This window comes from the organism of the source record quoted next, unplaced genomic scaffold (assembly GCF_019419815.1).
Source record: "Pyrus x bretschneideri cultivar Hongxiangsu unplaced genomic scaffold, Pyrus_bretschneideri_v1 Contig36, whole genome shotgun sequence".
Taxonomy (NCBI): Eukaryota; Viridiplantae; Streptophyta; class Magnoliopsida; order Rosales; family Rosaceae; genus Pyrus; species Pyrus x bretschneideri.
Window position 1 is genome coordinate 2,228,958 of NW_025999679.1, and position 15,118 is coordinate 2,244,075.

At 36.1% G+C, this 15,118-nt stretch overlaps 2 protein-coding genes across 2 annotated transcripts; one reads left to right on the forward strand and one right to left on the reverse strand.

Annotated features, from left to right (window-relative positions):
• Positions 1 to 4,282: 4,282 nt before the first annotated feature.
• On the reverse strand, positions 4,283 to 11,996 carry LOC103938402 (galacturonokinase-like). The gene is made up of 14 exons (XM_009348403.3): positions 11,744 to 11,996; positions 11,008 to 11,121; positions 10,674 to 10,745; positions 9,896 to 9,939; positions 8,985 to 9,114; positions 7,313 to 7,378; positions 7,148 to 7,227; positions 6,817 to 6,916; positions 5,900 to 6,075; positions 5,609 to 5,649; positions 5,486 to 5,514; positions 5,152 to 5,221; positions 4,941 to 5,030; positions 4,283 to 4,692 (listed from the first exon to the last, which is right to left on the reverse strand). Exons 1-14 carry the CDS (start codon positions 11,774 to 11,776, stop codon positions 4,448 to 4,450), a joined length of 1,290 nt encoding a protein of 429 aa, XP_009346678.2. The 5' UTR covers positions 11,777 to 11,996; the 3' UTR covers positions 4,283 to 4,447.
• A 1,225-nt stretch (positions 11,997 to 13,221) lies between these two features.
• LOC103938401 (auxin-induced protein 6B-like) lies at positions 13,222 to 14,231 on the forward strand. Its single transcript, XM_009348402.3, has one exon. The coding sequence runs from the start codon at positions 13,342 to 13,344 to the stop codon at positions 13,834 to 13,836; it is 495 nt and encodes a 164-aa protein (XP_009346677.3). The 5' UTR covers positions 13,222 to 13,341; the 3' UTR covers positions 13,837 to 14,231.
• The last annotated feature ends 887 nt before the right edge of the window (positions 14,232 to 15,118 follow it).

Consider the following 15,118-nt stretch of genomic DNA (forward strand, 5'->3'; position numbering starts at 1 on the left):
CAAAATTTTTGGTATTCGTGTTGCCAAAAGTAATGGGAAGCGGAATTACCAATAATTACGAGGTAAATTTCCAAATAGCAATGAATGGAATTTTTTATGAAAATTCACCAAGTGAGAATGGAATCATAAACTGAGGTTATGATTTGGTTATTATAATTTAAAATAGTGGAAAGACCATAAAGTTTTCTTCATTTATTATTGATGGATATGAGTAAAATTATGAAATGAAATTTTGAGTTCATTTAGTATTGACGTTTGCCTAGCTGTATTTTATGTTCAATGAAAAGAATGGAAGAGGAAAGGTTGTAATTACAAAAATTATTGCTTGGGTTGCCATATTCAAGAGTCGTCGTTGTTGATTTCGATATCATGAACTGAATCACTGAGGAACACATATTCTTATTGTTATGCGATTAATAAGGTTTAGTTGGGTTGGCCAATTGAGTTGTGATATATAAATTATCTTCTTGGGTTAATAGAATGTGAGTGGTGCACTAGAAGTGCGAGTCGTTAATTTATGTCATTTTTAGCTGCATTCAGAATCAATGGAAAAGTGAAATGGTAAAAAGAAAGATTTAAAAGGCTTTAAATTTACTACGAATAATTTAATTAATTGTGGAAATAAAGAAAATCATAGAATGAGATTTTGATTTCATTCCTTGTTAACGGTACTGCAGATTTGGTTTTAAACTTATTTCCATTACCCAGTGAGTGTGATGGGAAATTTCCATGTTTTGTTTGGAATTCTTGATATGTGATTTGTCAATTCTATTGGGTTGGTTTGAAATTTTGATAATTACTTAGCCGCCGATGATTTTGGCTTGAAATTCTGATGTCTAAATTGGCTGAAGAGGGTTATGGCTGAAATTTATTATATTGTGGTCATTATGCTAGTAATTATTTAGCTAATAATGGGTTGTGGCTTGATGATTGATGTTTAATTTTTGCCAATGTGTATGGCTAAAATTTTGGATATTTTGTCTTGCTAGTAAATGTTGCTAAGAATATGAGCGTATAGTGCAAATCATTATAATTGTATTCACTATAAATGGAATGGTGGAATTTGCTCTAAATCCCTTTTCGTCACTCGATGGTTGAAATCTCGGGGACGAGATTTATTTTAACGGTGGGGTGAATGTAATACCCCGGAAAATTTAAATATATGAATTGGATATTCATAATTATGAATATGTGAAAAGAATTGAGAATTTATATTAATTCATAAAAGTTTAGTTTTAAATTAAACTAGTTACGAGGTTTAAAGTTTGGACATTAATTATTTAAAATACATAGACCTTTCGAGGTCACAATTTACATTTTTGAATAGAGCTCGACCTCACGAACAAGTGGGCACAAACTGTTCATGAAACAGAGTTATGACGAAGAAGATATAAATGAACAAAGAAAAAGATGAAATGGTCATTTGACCAAGTTTAGAGGACTCCAGATCTTTTGGAGCAGAGAGGAGTGGGGCCACGTGGCGGGCTGTGAGAGAAGGAATTAGGCACGGCCCAATTAGAAAAGAAGGAAAGGAGGGAAAGGAGGGAAAAGAGGATGGGGAGAAGGAGAAAAGGAAACAGGGTCTCCTCTTTGACCCGCGTGACTTAGTCCGAGATACTAAGCTCCAACGCCAATTCCGATGTTTTTCTGGTGAGTTACACATCGCCACCTCCTTCACTCGACTCAGTGACTCTCCTTATTCCAATTTCAACTTAAAATATTAGGGAATTGGCTTTGATTTAGTGTAACCCGCACCGGTGGGTGCGATGGGTCCGTGTCTTCGATTCCCCAATTCTGAAACAATTCCATCAAATTACTATCACTAATAGACTCCCCTAAAGGTCCAGAACAAAGCCCAAACAATTGTAGGGGCGGAGGAGCACCGGAGGTGACGAATCGAGGACACCCATTTATAGGGTTTCCGGCGGGTTCAAGGCAAATTGGAGCCTTTCCATGCCAAATTGGACTTGACCACAGGTATAAAGTTTGCTCTGTTCTTTGAAATCTTCATTTTTTGTAAAATTTGGGAAATTTTAGAAATAGTTGAATTTTTTGGCGAGCTGGGGCGGCCGGCTGCCTTTGGCGGCGGCGAGTGCAGCAGCGCACGGCCAGGGAGCTGACATTGTGTTTTTATGCGAATTTCGTTATTCTAATTATGCTTTTGAGACCTAACTAATGTGGTTTGAGTATTAATACTATTGTGGTATATGTTGGATTAAATGAATATATTTGGTTTTGGTTTGAATTTTTGGAAATGTGAACTACGAATGGCTTGATCCTTATTTAGGGTACGTAGGTAGTCTAACGAGACGTTAGATGCAGCCATACAATAAGTGAGATTAAATAAACGAGACAAAGCTTTGATTGAGAAATTGAACTAAGTAAGAAGTTTGGAATTTTATTATAAAAGGAGATCTTATGTTTTGTATATTTAAATTCTAGTTATAAATTGTGTGAACGTTTAATAAATCAAACAGTAAAATTGAATTGGGCCTATCATTGGAACTATTTCTCGAAAATAAATATTTCGGGGCTGGGGCGTGACATGGGTGATAAACGTCTTCATGTGTAGTGGAAATGTAATGGACTACAGGTAAGAAACTCGAGACCAGAGCAGGCATCCTACCAAAAAGTGGTATGAAAATAACCCTGGGTCGATTGCAGGGCCGGTGGTTAGAATCAAAATCGCCAAAGGTGACCTCAGATTGAAATTCAATGTAACAGAAAATTCAAGAAACCAAAGGCGAGAGTCTTCTTCGAGTCTTTGAATCAGCTCTCATTGAAAGCATCAATTTATCGATTCAATTTTCCGCCATCTCTAGCTTTGGTAAAAATGCAACTATAAAACAATCAACACCTTTGATCAAAGACCTAAGCCTCACTCAGCCACGAGGTTGGGAGGGGGGGGTATAGGCCAATGGATCTCCGATGCCTAACTTAGTTTCTCTGAAAAAAGAGTAAGTGTTTAGAGCTTTTTAGGGGTAGCAAAAGTTTACCAAAATTTGGTAGAGATAGAGGTATTTATAGGGAGTGGCCGGCCATGGTGTTAGGGTTTTACCCTAAACATGGCAGCATCCTATTGGCCAAGGTTTATGGAGAAATATTCTCAAGATATTAAATAGGAAATAATATCTTGAGATTATGGAGTAAATATCCCTAATTGATTTAAATAGGGATTACTTACTTGAATGAAGTCAATCTTCAATTGGGAATTATTAAAAATAGGATTTGGATAATTAATCCTTATCTTTAATACTTTGACTTTTCCTTGCCAAGGGTAGGTGAGTTGTGGGCAGTCGTATTCAATTATATGGACCTTCAGGGATGCTGAGTTGCGTGGGAGTATCTAAGGTGCTTGCCCATTTAATAAGAGCAATCTTGTCTTTCTTGAGCAAAAGTCCACGTGTTGCCTCTAGAATTTTTGGGATTATTTCAGGCTCCATAGTTATGGTGGTGGAGAGGATGGTAGTGGAAATGTTGTTACGGTAGTGGTGGCAATGATGGTAATGTTAGCAATGACTTGGTAGATATGGGTGTGCCAATAGCATGATGTGGCGATGGTTGTGATACAATGGTGGGGTTGTCGAAGTGGTAGTGGTAACAAAAGTGGTTTATTATATGATGCAAAAATTAAAAGAAAAATATATCAAAATCTTTGAGGGAGAGGTGAAGTTTATGTTGGCTTAAAATACATTATAAAATCCTTCTTTAAAATCGTTTAAAATAAAAGATTTTTCCTAATACTATTAGAATTTTATAAGAGACCAATTTACATGTAATGAATTTACCCTCATTATAGCATCCTGGTCCAATAGTGCATTGTTATGTGGGGAAAAATTTACACACGCAATACATTAATGGAGGGGCCGTTATGCGGCAATATACCTGTTCCATGTAAGTTTTACTTTTATAAACCCATAAAATTCTAACTATATACACCTTAATGAATACCTAAATTTAAAACACATTTACAATACTCTAAACTCTCAATTGAATACACCCCGAAGTATTCATGTTATGTTATGAAGCCAGTTGTAGTGCAAATATGTTTACTATCTTGTTTTATACGGATGTTTCGAGATCGATTGATTTAGTAACCAAGACTAGGAGGGGATTTATGTATATTCCTCCCCAAGTTTTGTTTTGTTATGTAATAATTGAAAAGAATGGATCACGATTATGTTGGTCCAAAGTAAAAATGAATTAAAATAAAAATAGTGGCGGAGTTGGTTAAAATGATTAAAGATCAAATTTGTTAAACCACCACAATAAAAAATGGATAGATATCAGTGTCATATGTTGTAGATATTTATCTAGAAGCTTTCTTTTCAATACCCAATATCCTATATTCGTATTTGCTAGTTCTAATCAAGGTCCATGTCAAAGTTTAATACAATGAATGAAATGATTAAAAAATTGAACAAATAATTGAGATTGATAGACGGTCTCAAATAACACGGGCACAATCACCAGCCTCGCATATCATAACCGCTGTATCATGGTTTAACTGACTTGCCAACTCAGGTTGGACCTTGTTATACTCTTCCCTGACAAATGATGCAGCTTCATCGGCATGACCAGTATCTACTAGTGCAACGCAGCAACCTCGAAATCCAGCACCACTGAACCGTGCTCCATAGACACCAGGAGCCCTTAGAAGGATCTCGCGCAGTTGTATCAGCGGTTCAGAACCTTAAACAAGTACAACATCAAGTTAAAACCCAATTGATCCCTTGCTTCCAGGGGCAGACAAGAGGAAACATCATTCAAATAATAAGGGTAATTCAATAAAGTCCCCGTGCTGCCCAAACACGACTTCATTCTTTTAATCATTTCAATTGAATATACTTATCATTTTCCATGCACCGTGATTACGAATATTGTGGAGGATGCTTAAGAAAACAAAGCAGTAGCTAAGAACAAAGGAGAGTAAATAATACCGCATTCATAGTTCTGAATAGAACTTAGGCCAGATTCTGAAATGAGCATTCCAAAATCTTTGAACCTGCCTGAAGCCCAAGCTTCGAGTCCTGGAAAAGAAACACAGTATTTTAAGTAGTTATAAATCAATAAAGCAAAGAATAACATAGAAACTAAAATGACATAGTACTTTTGAAATTTAGATTAGTGACCATGCAGATTCGGTAATACCTTTGCTAACCCGCATATTCTCTGAGAAATAATGCTCCGCTCTCTTGGATAGATTAGGTTCTAATATGTGCTGCAAGAGAGTTATTGATAAGTCATCACACCCTCGTATTTAGATGCCGACCATTGCAATGTTAATGTAACAAACACTTTAAATTTATCAATAACGTGTGCATCACGAATATTATTCTATGTTTATTCATTGTTCATTGTTTTTTTATTAAACGATATCTACTATTTGTGCTTGTTACCAGGCAGCCAACAATTCTCCTAATACCAGCCTTTCAAAACCACATACAATGACAAATGGTCAGGTGTTCTAGACAAAATTTCTTACCTTGTGAGTTTGATAAACTTCTGGGTCAACTGTTTGTAGATGGAAAAGGGCAGTCAATCAATATCATTATTCAAAAAATAGGAATGCATATTAAACTTGAGAAGGTGAGTTAAAGGTACTAGCCATTGGATAGGAGCGGCTCTGCTGCACCACCTCCGGATGCACTGGTAAAAGGAGAAAAACGTATGTCAGCCAGTGATCAATAATCTAAACAGGAAGACAAATATGGAGTTTGGTATAGCATTCAACAATAAGATGGAGTCGTGTGAAAAATAAATGGATGATGGCATATGGATTCAACGCAAACCACCACCAACCAAAAACGACTAGAAGAAAAACATCATGGTCTAAATACTTAATTAAAATCAAGAAAAGGGTAAATTTATTATCGTTTACAAGGGAAATGGACCTTACTTCAAAAGAACTGTTGCAGCTTCTCGACACTCTACAACTCGATGATTATATCCAGGATGGACAGTCAAATTATGCTTCAACCCTGAAAATGCCAATAATATTTTGTATGCTTCCTGCCACTCAGTCTCGTGGTTCTCTCCCAGTTTTGGTGGGTGTATAAGATTATGTTCTTTAGTCTGCACATGCAATCTACATTATGAGACACCGTGTTGCTACTACTCAAAATTAGAACAGAATCTGATATGTGGTTATAAAAGGAAAAAGATCAAGAAAATGAATAAGACATATCAGACTACAATCTGTAGTATAGCAAAAGCAAAAACTTACAAAAAAAATTAAAAAAAAATAAAAAAAAAAAAAGATTGCAACAAAATAAAAGCACTGTACCGTCAAATGCTAGTTTGTTTCAATGTTAGTATGGTTGAAGCTATATTTATAAATTTACAGCTTTATTTGGTACAACCTTTAGTATTGAAGGAATTAGGCAGATTATATCATTTTGTGATTCCATCCATTTATAATCACAAATTAAACATGTAACTGAAATCATATACTTAGCCCTTTTATGTAAATACAAAACGTCAGTTGCTGAAATCTATAAGAGTTATGATGTAATCTGATTCAGGCACAAGCAGATCTTTCTAGACAGATCATTACAAAGCAGCAGCCAGAATGTAACTTATATAAGAATTCATCCATACAATTCAAAGTGCTAAAAGATTCAGTCAAGGAAATCATGATGATGACTGGATCATTCAAGTCAATGTAACGTAACAAATATACAGAGTGCATCTACGTTAGAAAGCATCAAAACTGAAAAACAAGACCAACATATCAGGAATAGAATAAGACGGCACTTGAATGAAACCACTATATATAAATTTACTTATTAAAACATAACACAAATTGTGCACTACCTTGCAGTTCATGCACAATAGACAACCATAGCTCGAAAGCAATATGGCTGATTGATCCAATATACCATTTCGCAGGCCCCAAAATTCATTTTCAATCAACCTACAACAACCAAAATTCGTTAAAAGGTTTGATATAGCAAAAGAAATATAGAAAAACAGTACTTATGAAGTTCTATTATTATTTTAAGGTTTGATATAGCAACATATGTGAGTTACACTTGTTGGACCCTCTAGCGCTGGTGAGAGGACTTCCGGTAGGGAGGTTTGCGTGTCAAAGTATAAACTAATTGTTGGTCCAAGTGTTGGACCCTCAAATGCTAAAGAAACCTACCGATCATACTCAATATTTTCTTCGGGGGACACTGTTAGATTATTTGCAGTTTCCAAAGCCAATAGGTAAGCTACACCGACCTGTCAAACATGTAAATGTAAGATTAACGGGAATATTTTCAATACAATCTTTCTTGTCATCAATCAACAAGGAAGACAAACTTACAGCAGCAGAAGAGCTAAGGCCTGAACTGTCCATACCTTCAGGACCAATTATATATCCAATGATACCCTACAACACGTGAAACAAATAACCTTGTGACGAAGCATCATATGCAAAGAAAAATGCCCATAAAATAGTGTGTACCAAGACTTTGCACACAAAGTCTTCAAGATGGATGGTAGCTACCTAACAAGCATCGCAGAATGTAATAAACTGAGTAATAAACTGAACTCATGGATATAAAAATGGAAGAAACTTCTGTGGATGGTGGACCTGAATAAATTTTGATCGCAGCCAATCACAATTCAATGCTTGATGCAACATCAGGTACCAGATAAAGGTCCTTATTTGTCCAGGACATGGTGCTGCCTAAGATACCGTAAATTTAATCGTGATTCTTTAAGGTAGACCATGCCTGAAAATGTACAGATTGTAAAGCCCAGAAGGAGATAAAAGCTACAATGCTGGGGGGCCTTTGTCCAAGTTTGGTCATTGTTTATATCCAACCAAGAGACTTTAACGGGCAACGGTAGAACGGAAAATCAAACAAAGAGGTATGTCTCAAGAAGTTAGGAAAGGAATAGCAAAAGGTAGCTTAGGCAACCCCAAGTAGCAAACAGTTAGGTGTCAAAACGAGCCGGCATGATCTCTTACATGCTTGCTATTCATTTCTAAACATGTTTTTCAAATGGATGAAATCTCCACAACTAATTAATCCAAGATATAAAAAAGATAGGACCATAAATCATAAATCTGGAACAAATCAAATGAATGTAACGGAAGCAATCTTCCATTTATGAGATTCCCAGTGCCTTGGTACCAAATTGCTTACTTGAATATAACACCATCACTCAATTCATACCACTGAATGCAAGCTACGAAATTTGGCCATAGTTCTAAACTCTGTGCAAAAGTGCTCAGAAATGCCTGCATGTCCAAGTAATATTAATCTTGTGACTTTGTAAATTCCTGAAAATGTATACCATGTCGAGCCCAGAAAAAGATAAATGTGACCAAATTTATACTGAGGAACCTTTGTCTAATTCTGCTTATATCCAATTGAGAGATTTTAACATGCAAGGGTAGAAAGGTAAATCAAACAGAGGGCTGTGTCTTAAGAAAGGAACACCAACAGTAGCTTCAGGGGAGAGTTAGGCAATCCGAAGTAGCATGACAGTTAGGTGTTAGAACAAGCAGGCTCGACATACTTGCTTTAGAAAAGATAGGGCAATAAATCGTAAATCTGGAGCAAATCAAATTAATGTAACCGGAAAGAAACTTCCATGTATAGTATTGCCAGTGCCTTGATACCCAGGTAGCCTACTTGAGTATCATTCAATTTTAGACAACTGAATGCAAACTATGGAGTTCTGCCACAGTTATTCTTTTACTATAATAAACCAAAACAATGGTGAAAAAATGCTACCTTGGGTCAATTAAGAAGTGCAAAGAAATAATATGTTCAATAAATCAAGGGGACTGTTATTAGCACTCCAAAAATCTCATTCTAAACTCCTCATAAGTGTATTTTTCTTTCTAATTATAGAAAGTTTGGAGTGCCAAATGAGATTTTTGGAGTGCTAATAACAATTCCCTAAATTAAAATAACAATAATAATAATTATTATTATTATTCAACTAATCAGAAAAAAGGTCATTAGAGAAATATCTCTAACCTGGGCAAGGGAGTTCTGCCTACTCTGTAATGCATATAAGGCTCCTCTCGCATAACTTCCCCAATCACTTTCTTCATCTATTTTGGAAGCATCAGTTGCATACTTCCAAGGGCACTGAACTTCATCAACTCTATAAAACCAATAGTGAATAATCAAATTCACCGAATGTCACATGATTACAGATTGTAATCCAAGTAAACTAACGACTTACTATTTGAAGAAAAATTCATACAGAAAATAGGAATACTCAACTTCAGTAAATGCGACATGATTACAGACATAAGATCAGTATACATGTTTCTATCTTACTGAAGTAGATTCCTGTTAACTTCAGTCAAGTTAAAAATTCAATAAAAATGAAAAATTGTCTACCAAACTATGACTCAACTCATTAGTGTAATAGTGGTCACCCTTTTCACGCAGACCAAAGCCTACTTAAGGGTTCAAGCTTCTCCACATTTGTAAAACTACAGGCTCCTCAACTTAATCCCTCGCTAAGTTTTTGACAAGGCCTTGGTGCCAACAGTTACAACATGTTCGTCATGAAGATAAACTTTTGCTCGACCAAACCTTATCAAGGCAATGCTAATTCAATATCTTTATTATGCATAACCAAGTCATATGACACCCAGTATCGCCAGTAAGGAATAACAGTTTTTGCCAAAAATTCTGAAGATAGCCAAAACTGAGCGTATAGGACACCGCAAACCGAAGGCCTATGCACCAAAACGAAGGCTGTAACACCTAATATTTGGCTATTCTTTAGTACACCCATAAAATCTGTTATTTTCTAACAGGTGTAGATTTTTCTAATTTTGATAAAACTTTGGGAACTCGGTAAGCATGTATTTAAAATAAATTAATGAAAGAATGCATAAAATATAGAAATACCATGAGAAAAGACCCCACACCTGAACCGACATTCACCCTTAAACTGTCCTGAACGCAGTATAACCTACAGCAAGAGTTCAATGGCTCAGCATGCAGATAAATACAATCAAGACCAATTATGAGGAAACTAACTTTAATGTTTAACTTTCATGGTTTAGTTTATAAGTTTCCCTAGTATAAGTTTTTGTTCAATGCCCCATGTATCCAAAGCATTCACAGAATTTTGAGACCTTTTGTTCTACATGACAAACAATGTTCAGCTTCAGGTCTGAGTACACCAATTCATGCACACGATGATGAGATACAGCTTGTTTGGAAAGTGCTTTAAGAGAAAATGTTTTTGAAACCAATCCTTAGTAAGAATGCAAGATAATTCTGGAAAAGCACTTCAAGTGCTTTTGGAACCCAAAAACATTTTCTCTAAAGCACTTTCAGTCATTTAAAAGCATTTCTCAAACAAGCTCATACTCTATGAATCATTCATAGTCCCAAAGCATTCTAAAAGCTTTAGAGAAGCATGCACAAATAGAACCTTTTACAAATCTTTATTAGTGTCCCTTTCTTGATAAAGTTCCATCTCTTTATTGAAAATTTGTCAAAGGTTCTATTTGTCCATCTTTCCCAATATTTTAAGATTATAGTTTTTCCGGTAACTACATCTTAGTTACGTTACATTCCTAGAGATTACTTGTCTTCTTAGAAATTTCTTTATCCTTGGTTTTTCTAAAACAGTGAAGAGAAAAACCACTGAAAAGGGATCCATGCTTTGAAAGGTTAAAATAGTGTTTCTATATTTACCTGGGTGTCACCAGAAGGAACAAAACCTAAAAGTATTCCCTTGTTAATTGTCATAGCTGATACAGTCCCGCCCTGCAATCATTTAAAATAAATGAATATACTTTTTTCGTATTACCCAAAAAAAAGTAAATGTAATGAAAACAATAAAGTGTGGTATCTCACAGAAAGCTTGATAAAATTAAGCAATCAACTAACATGCATAGGTTTTTGTTACATAGAATTCTATGAACAGAGACTTGGACAAATCAAGTTTAATAATCTACTGAAATGAGATCATCAGGAGGTCGACATGAGCATATCATCAAATGATAAAAACGAGCTACCTAAGACTAACCTGATGATCAATATGAGCTCCCAATGGACAAATTCGATAAGGAGAAACTACGACGCGAACTTCTTCACTACCTGTCCCAGCCATTTCTGAAACTATCTGTCTAATTCCATTTAACTGTAGCATACAAAAGAACATCTACATAAATAGTTTTACCATACAAAATAATATTTATGATCACGACAATATTGGAAAATGATAATACAGTCTCCGAAGATAGGGTCCAAAGAATTCCACCCACAGTGAAGAACAATTCCAAAGGCAAAGTTTAATTAGCATTCAAAATTTTATTCCTACTTTTATATAACCAATGCCAACCCAATTCTTGCTTCGAAAACCTAGAATATTTCAGCTTAGCAGTGGTTTGTTAATATTGAAATACAATTAAACAAGTGACTTAAATTCAATAAAACAATTGCTCCAATCTTATGAGTTAACCAAAGCGGGCAGCTTTTTTTTTTTCCTTACTACGAGCGATTACTACTATAAGCTATATACTAAGGCGAAGGGGGGAGGGGGGAGGGTTGTGAATCCGGCACACATTGGAGTGAAGAGGAATGCCCAATCCACCAGGGCAATCCACAACTTGCGCAAAGCTGTCGGCTTTTAAGTTTTGATAGTTACCATTGTGGTTTTCCCTGAAAACTGATAACTATGCAGGCTGCTTCCTTCCAATAAACCCGAATGTGGATGAAAAATTGCATGAACCCTAATGAAATCTTAGAGGATCAAAGAGTACCTGAGCTTCAGAAGGCCAAGACGATCCAGCCATCTTCCCAAATGGTCTCCCAGAATTGAGCAATCCAATCCAATCCAATCCAAAATGCAATCGAGCCTAATAATGCAAATGCAGGAGCGTTTTATGCTGTAGATTTAGCATAAGAGATGGTTGGATCTCAGGGCGGGAGAGAGAAGAGATGATGTGAAATTCAGGGAAAATCATTGTTGGGCAGTCAGGTAGGCCAGCCTAGCGGCCATGTCCGCGGTTAAAACGTTATATCAACTGTTTTCCGGTTATTTACACGTATCCGTTTTCAGCTACCAGTTTTTTTTTTTTTCTTTTCTTTTTGATGTAAAGTTGTAAACCCAACATTCACTTAGAAATGAGAGGTTTTAAGTTCTAAACTCATTAATGACAAATTCGATATCAAATTAGACTGCCCATTATATGGTTTAACCAAACTTCTCCTCTCTTTAGTCTAAAAATATCAATGTACTCAACAAAAAAGTTGTAAACCCAAGCTAAGTACCTATTTGTTTTGTAAGACACCATTTTTGCCTATCAGCGGTTTTATTTTATTAAAAGTGTTTTTGCACGAACCACTTCCATAAAAACGGTATTGACGACAAGATTGCTACGCCAACAAAATGGAAGTCGAGGGTGCAATGTTGGTTCTCCTTTTGTATCCCAAGATGCTACATTTGATTTTGTAGTTGTTTGATGTTAATATTGGAGTCAATCAGAAACTTGTGTGCAAGATTTTTATTAACGGTAGATATGGAATTAGAATTTGAGCGCCCAGCTAAGTCGCATCCATATGGTTTGATGTCACGAACCGAGGGTGGGAATGACCTTAAGACATTGAAAAATAATAATTTTAGGATACATGTTAAAATTGATTTGGGCTTTACTTATAAAGTAATAGGTTTTTTTAAACGTGATGACACTTAAATAACCATATCATTATTAGGTATATGAATCATTTAATATAAAACTTCCCTTACAAAACTTTTCTTCATCGAAAAATAGTTAAGACAACTTTTCTTATTGTTAGCATACTTTGTCCTTTTGGACTTCGTTATATAAAGTAAAGTAATCGTGCATACCACACAGCACGTTCTGGATTCGATTCCTGACGTTAATGAATCACACAATAGTAGCCAGAAAGAGGCTGAAATGCATTTGTAACTCTTCTCGGCTCTCCAAAAAATAAACTAGCATAACGAAATCACTAACTAGTCGTATTTTAAGGAAACGAAATTCCTTCCATAAATAACTAAACAAGTCAACAAATTAATTGGAGAGGTGAACATGATAAAATAAGAGTCCATTGGGCTTTAGAATTATTTAGCCAAGCCTCCAAACAAAGCACGTCAGCAAAAACACCACCAATTTCTCTACCAAAAACACAGAAGGGCAAATTAATGAAGATAATCCAAAAGGGGCATATTGGTCAATTCGAAAAACCAAAAACACAATCATTCCAATTCCAAATCACGGACTCCATTTCCACACTTAAAAACTGATTCAATTTCTTTCCACTTCCTCCCTCTCCCAAACCATCACAGAGGCTCTCGTTCTCTCTGTCTCTTCCCTCTCTCCTCCGCTCTGCAACAATGGCGACTGCCATGAAGAAGGTCGAGAAGATCCGCCAAATAGTGCGCCTCAAGCAGCTTGTGATGCGCTGGAAACTCACGAGTCTCCGCCGCCGCTCCGTCCTCTCCAACAACGACTCCGACGGCTCAAACCGGCGCATTCCCTCCGGATTCTTGGCGGTCTACGTGGGGTCGGAGCGAATCCGATTCGTGATCCCGGCCCGGTTTGTGAACCTCCCAGTTTTCGTCGGATTGCTGAACAAGGCCGAGGAGGAGTTTGGATTCCAGTGCAACGGAGGCCTGGTCTTGCCCTGCGAAGTTGTCTTTTTCAAAGAGATCTTGATGCTTCTCGAGAGGGATGAGAGCAGGTTTGGACGGCTGGGATTGGAGGAGTTCTGGAAGGTGGTATCTGAGGTAGGTTTCGTCGATTCGTGCAAGGACTCGGCGACAAATGCTGCCGCGAAGAATTCGGGTTGCCATGCCTTCACTCCTCTGCTGCAGAGAGCGAGTGGCTGATGGAGTAAAGTTTTTTTTCTGGATGTCATTAGAAGCTAAATTTGAATGTCTCTAATGCCTTTGGTGTTTTTGGAAAAGGATTTTAGTGATTAGGGGATTGTAAATGCAGATTGGCAGGAGCGCTCATGGATTTTGATTGGGTTTTTTTTTTTAACTTTTTTGGTAGGGATTTTTGGTTCAGAGCCATCCTTGAAAACCCATCTCTGAAAATTGCTTTGGTGGGACTTCAACGAGATGTAGTTGTTGAACTCCGTTTTTCTTTTGGGTTCCTTTTTTTCTAGGCATAAGTTGTAATGATGCTGTTAGTTGATGATGATGAAATGTTAGGAGGATGTTTAGCAATGGATGGATTTGAAATTTCTTGGCAATTAATGGATTTTTTAACATTAATGTTCGATAGTCTGTGTTCTATCCGTACGTGCTTCCGACTTACGATTATTCGAAGATTACATTTTTAATTAAAAAGCTCCAATGTTATTTCGTTTGACATTGACTACTTTATTTTTGTTTACAATTTTGCAGTTGTTTTTACTCGGAGATATTCTAATCTAAATATACGAGTTCCAAGAATTCAAGATTCGAATTCGAGTGTAGCCAACTTCATGCACCCTTTCTAAATTTTACTAAGCATATGATTAACGTCATCTCAATTCAATTCGTTACAATTCAATTACGGATTAGTAAACAAATCATTAAGAGAGTAGTTATCATGTTTGGAGTTAATTTCTTTTCTTAATTAAATTTATTAAATTTTGGTGGAGATGGAGTTTGCCAAGGAAGTAGGCCCCTGTTAGGTCTCAAAATTCTAACCATAACCCATGTAGCATGTAGGATTAAAGGTCTCTGCAACTGATTGTTGAAAGATTCTGAAAATATTGTATGCTCTAAATACAAGCAAGCATATATTTAATATCAATAATCCCATTGGCTTTAGCTAAGCATATATTTAATATCAATAATCCCATTGGTTTTAGCTGTGTCTAGTTGGTATGATTTTTTGGAGGTGCTGATGAGGTTACAGTCATGATTTTGGAAGTTGTTGGCATACAAGTTGGGTTAGGAATCCGCGTTCTCACGCTGAAAAAATGACGAGAGTTCTATTTAAGGAGTTGTTTACTGTTAATCCGAAAAAGTTATAACGCACTTTTGTTGGTTAAAAAATGAAAAATGAAACAGTTTGAAGATATCTTTTTTAGTTGCTAATAACTTTCCTTGCATTTATAATTATATTACATTTTTGGATGAAGGACTTGTGCTTTTGAAAAGAATTTTAAAGGAAACA

Excerpts from the sequence above, each read along its gene's own strand:
- LOC103938402 (XM_009348403.3), bottom strand. The coding sequence starts at position 11,776 with ATGGCTGGATCGTCTTGGCCTTCTGAAGCTCAG. Across the intron at positions 7,228-7,312 it reads GCCTTAGCTCTTCTGCTGCT|GTCGGTGTAGCTTACCTATT; the intron begins GTAAGTTTGTCT and ends CATGTTTGACAG. Across the intron at positions 5,650-5,899 it reads GCTGCAACAGTTCTTTTGAA|TGCATCCGGAGGTGGTGCAG; the intron begins GTAAGGTCCATT and ends TCCTTTTACCAG.
- LOC103938401 (XM_009348402.3), top strand. The coding sequence starts at position 13,342 with ATGGCGACTGCCATGAAGAAGGTCGAGAAGATCCGCCAAATAGTGCGC.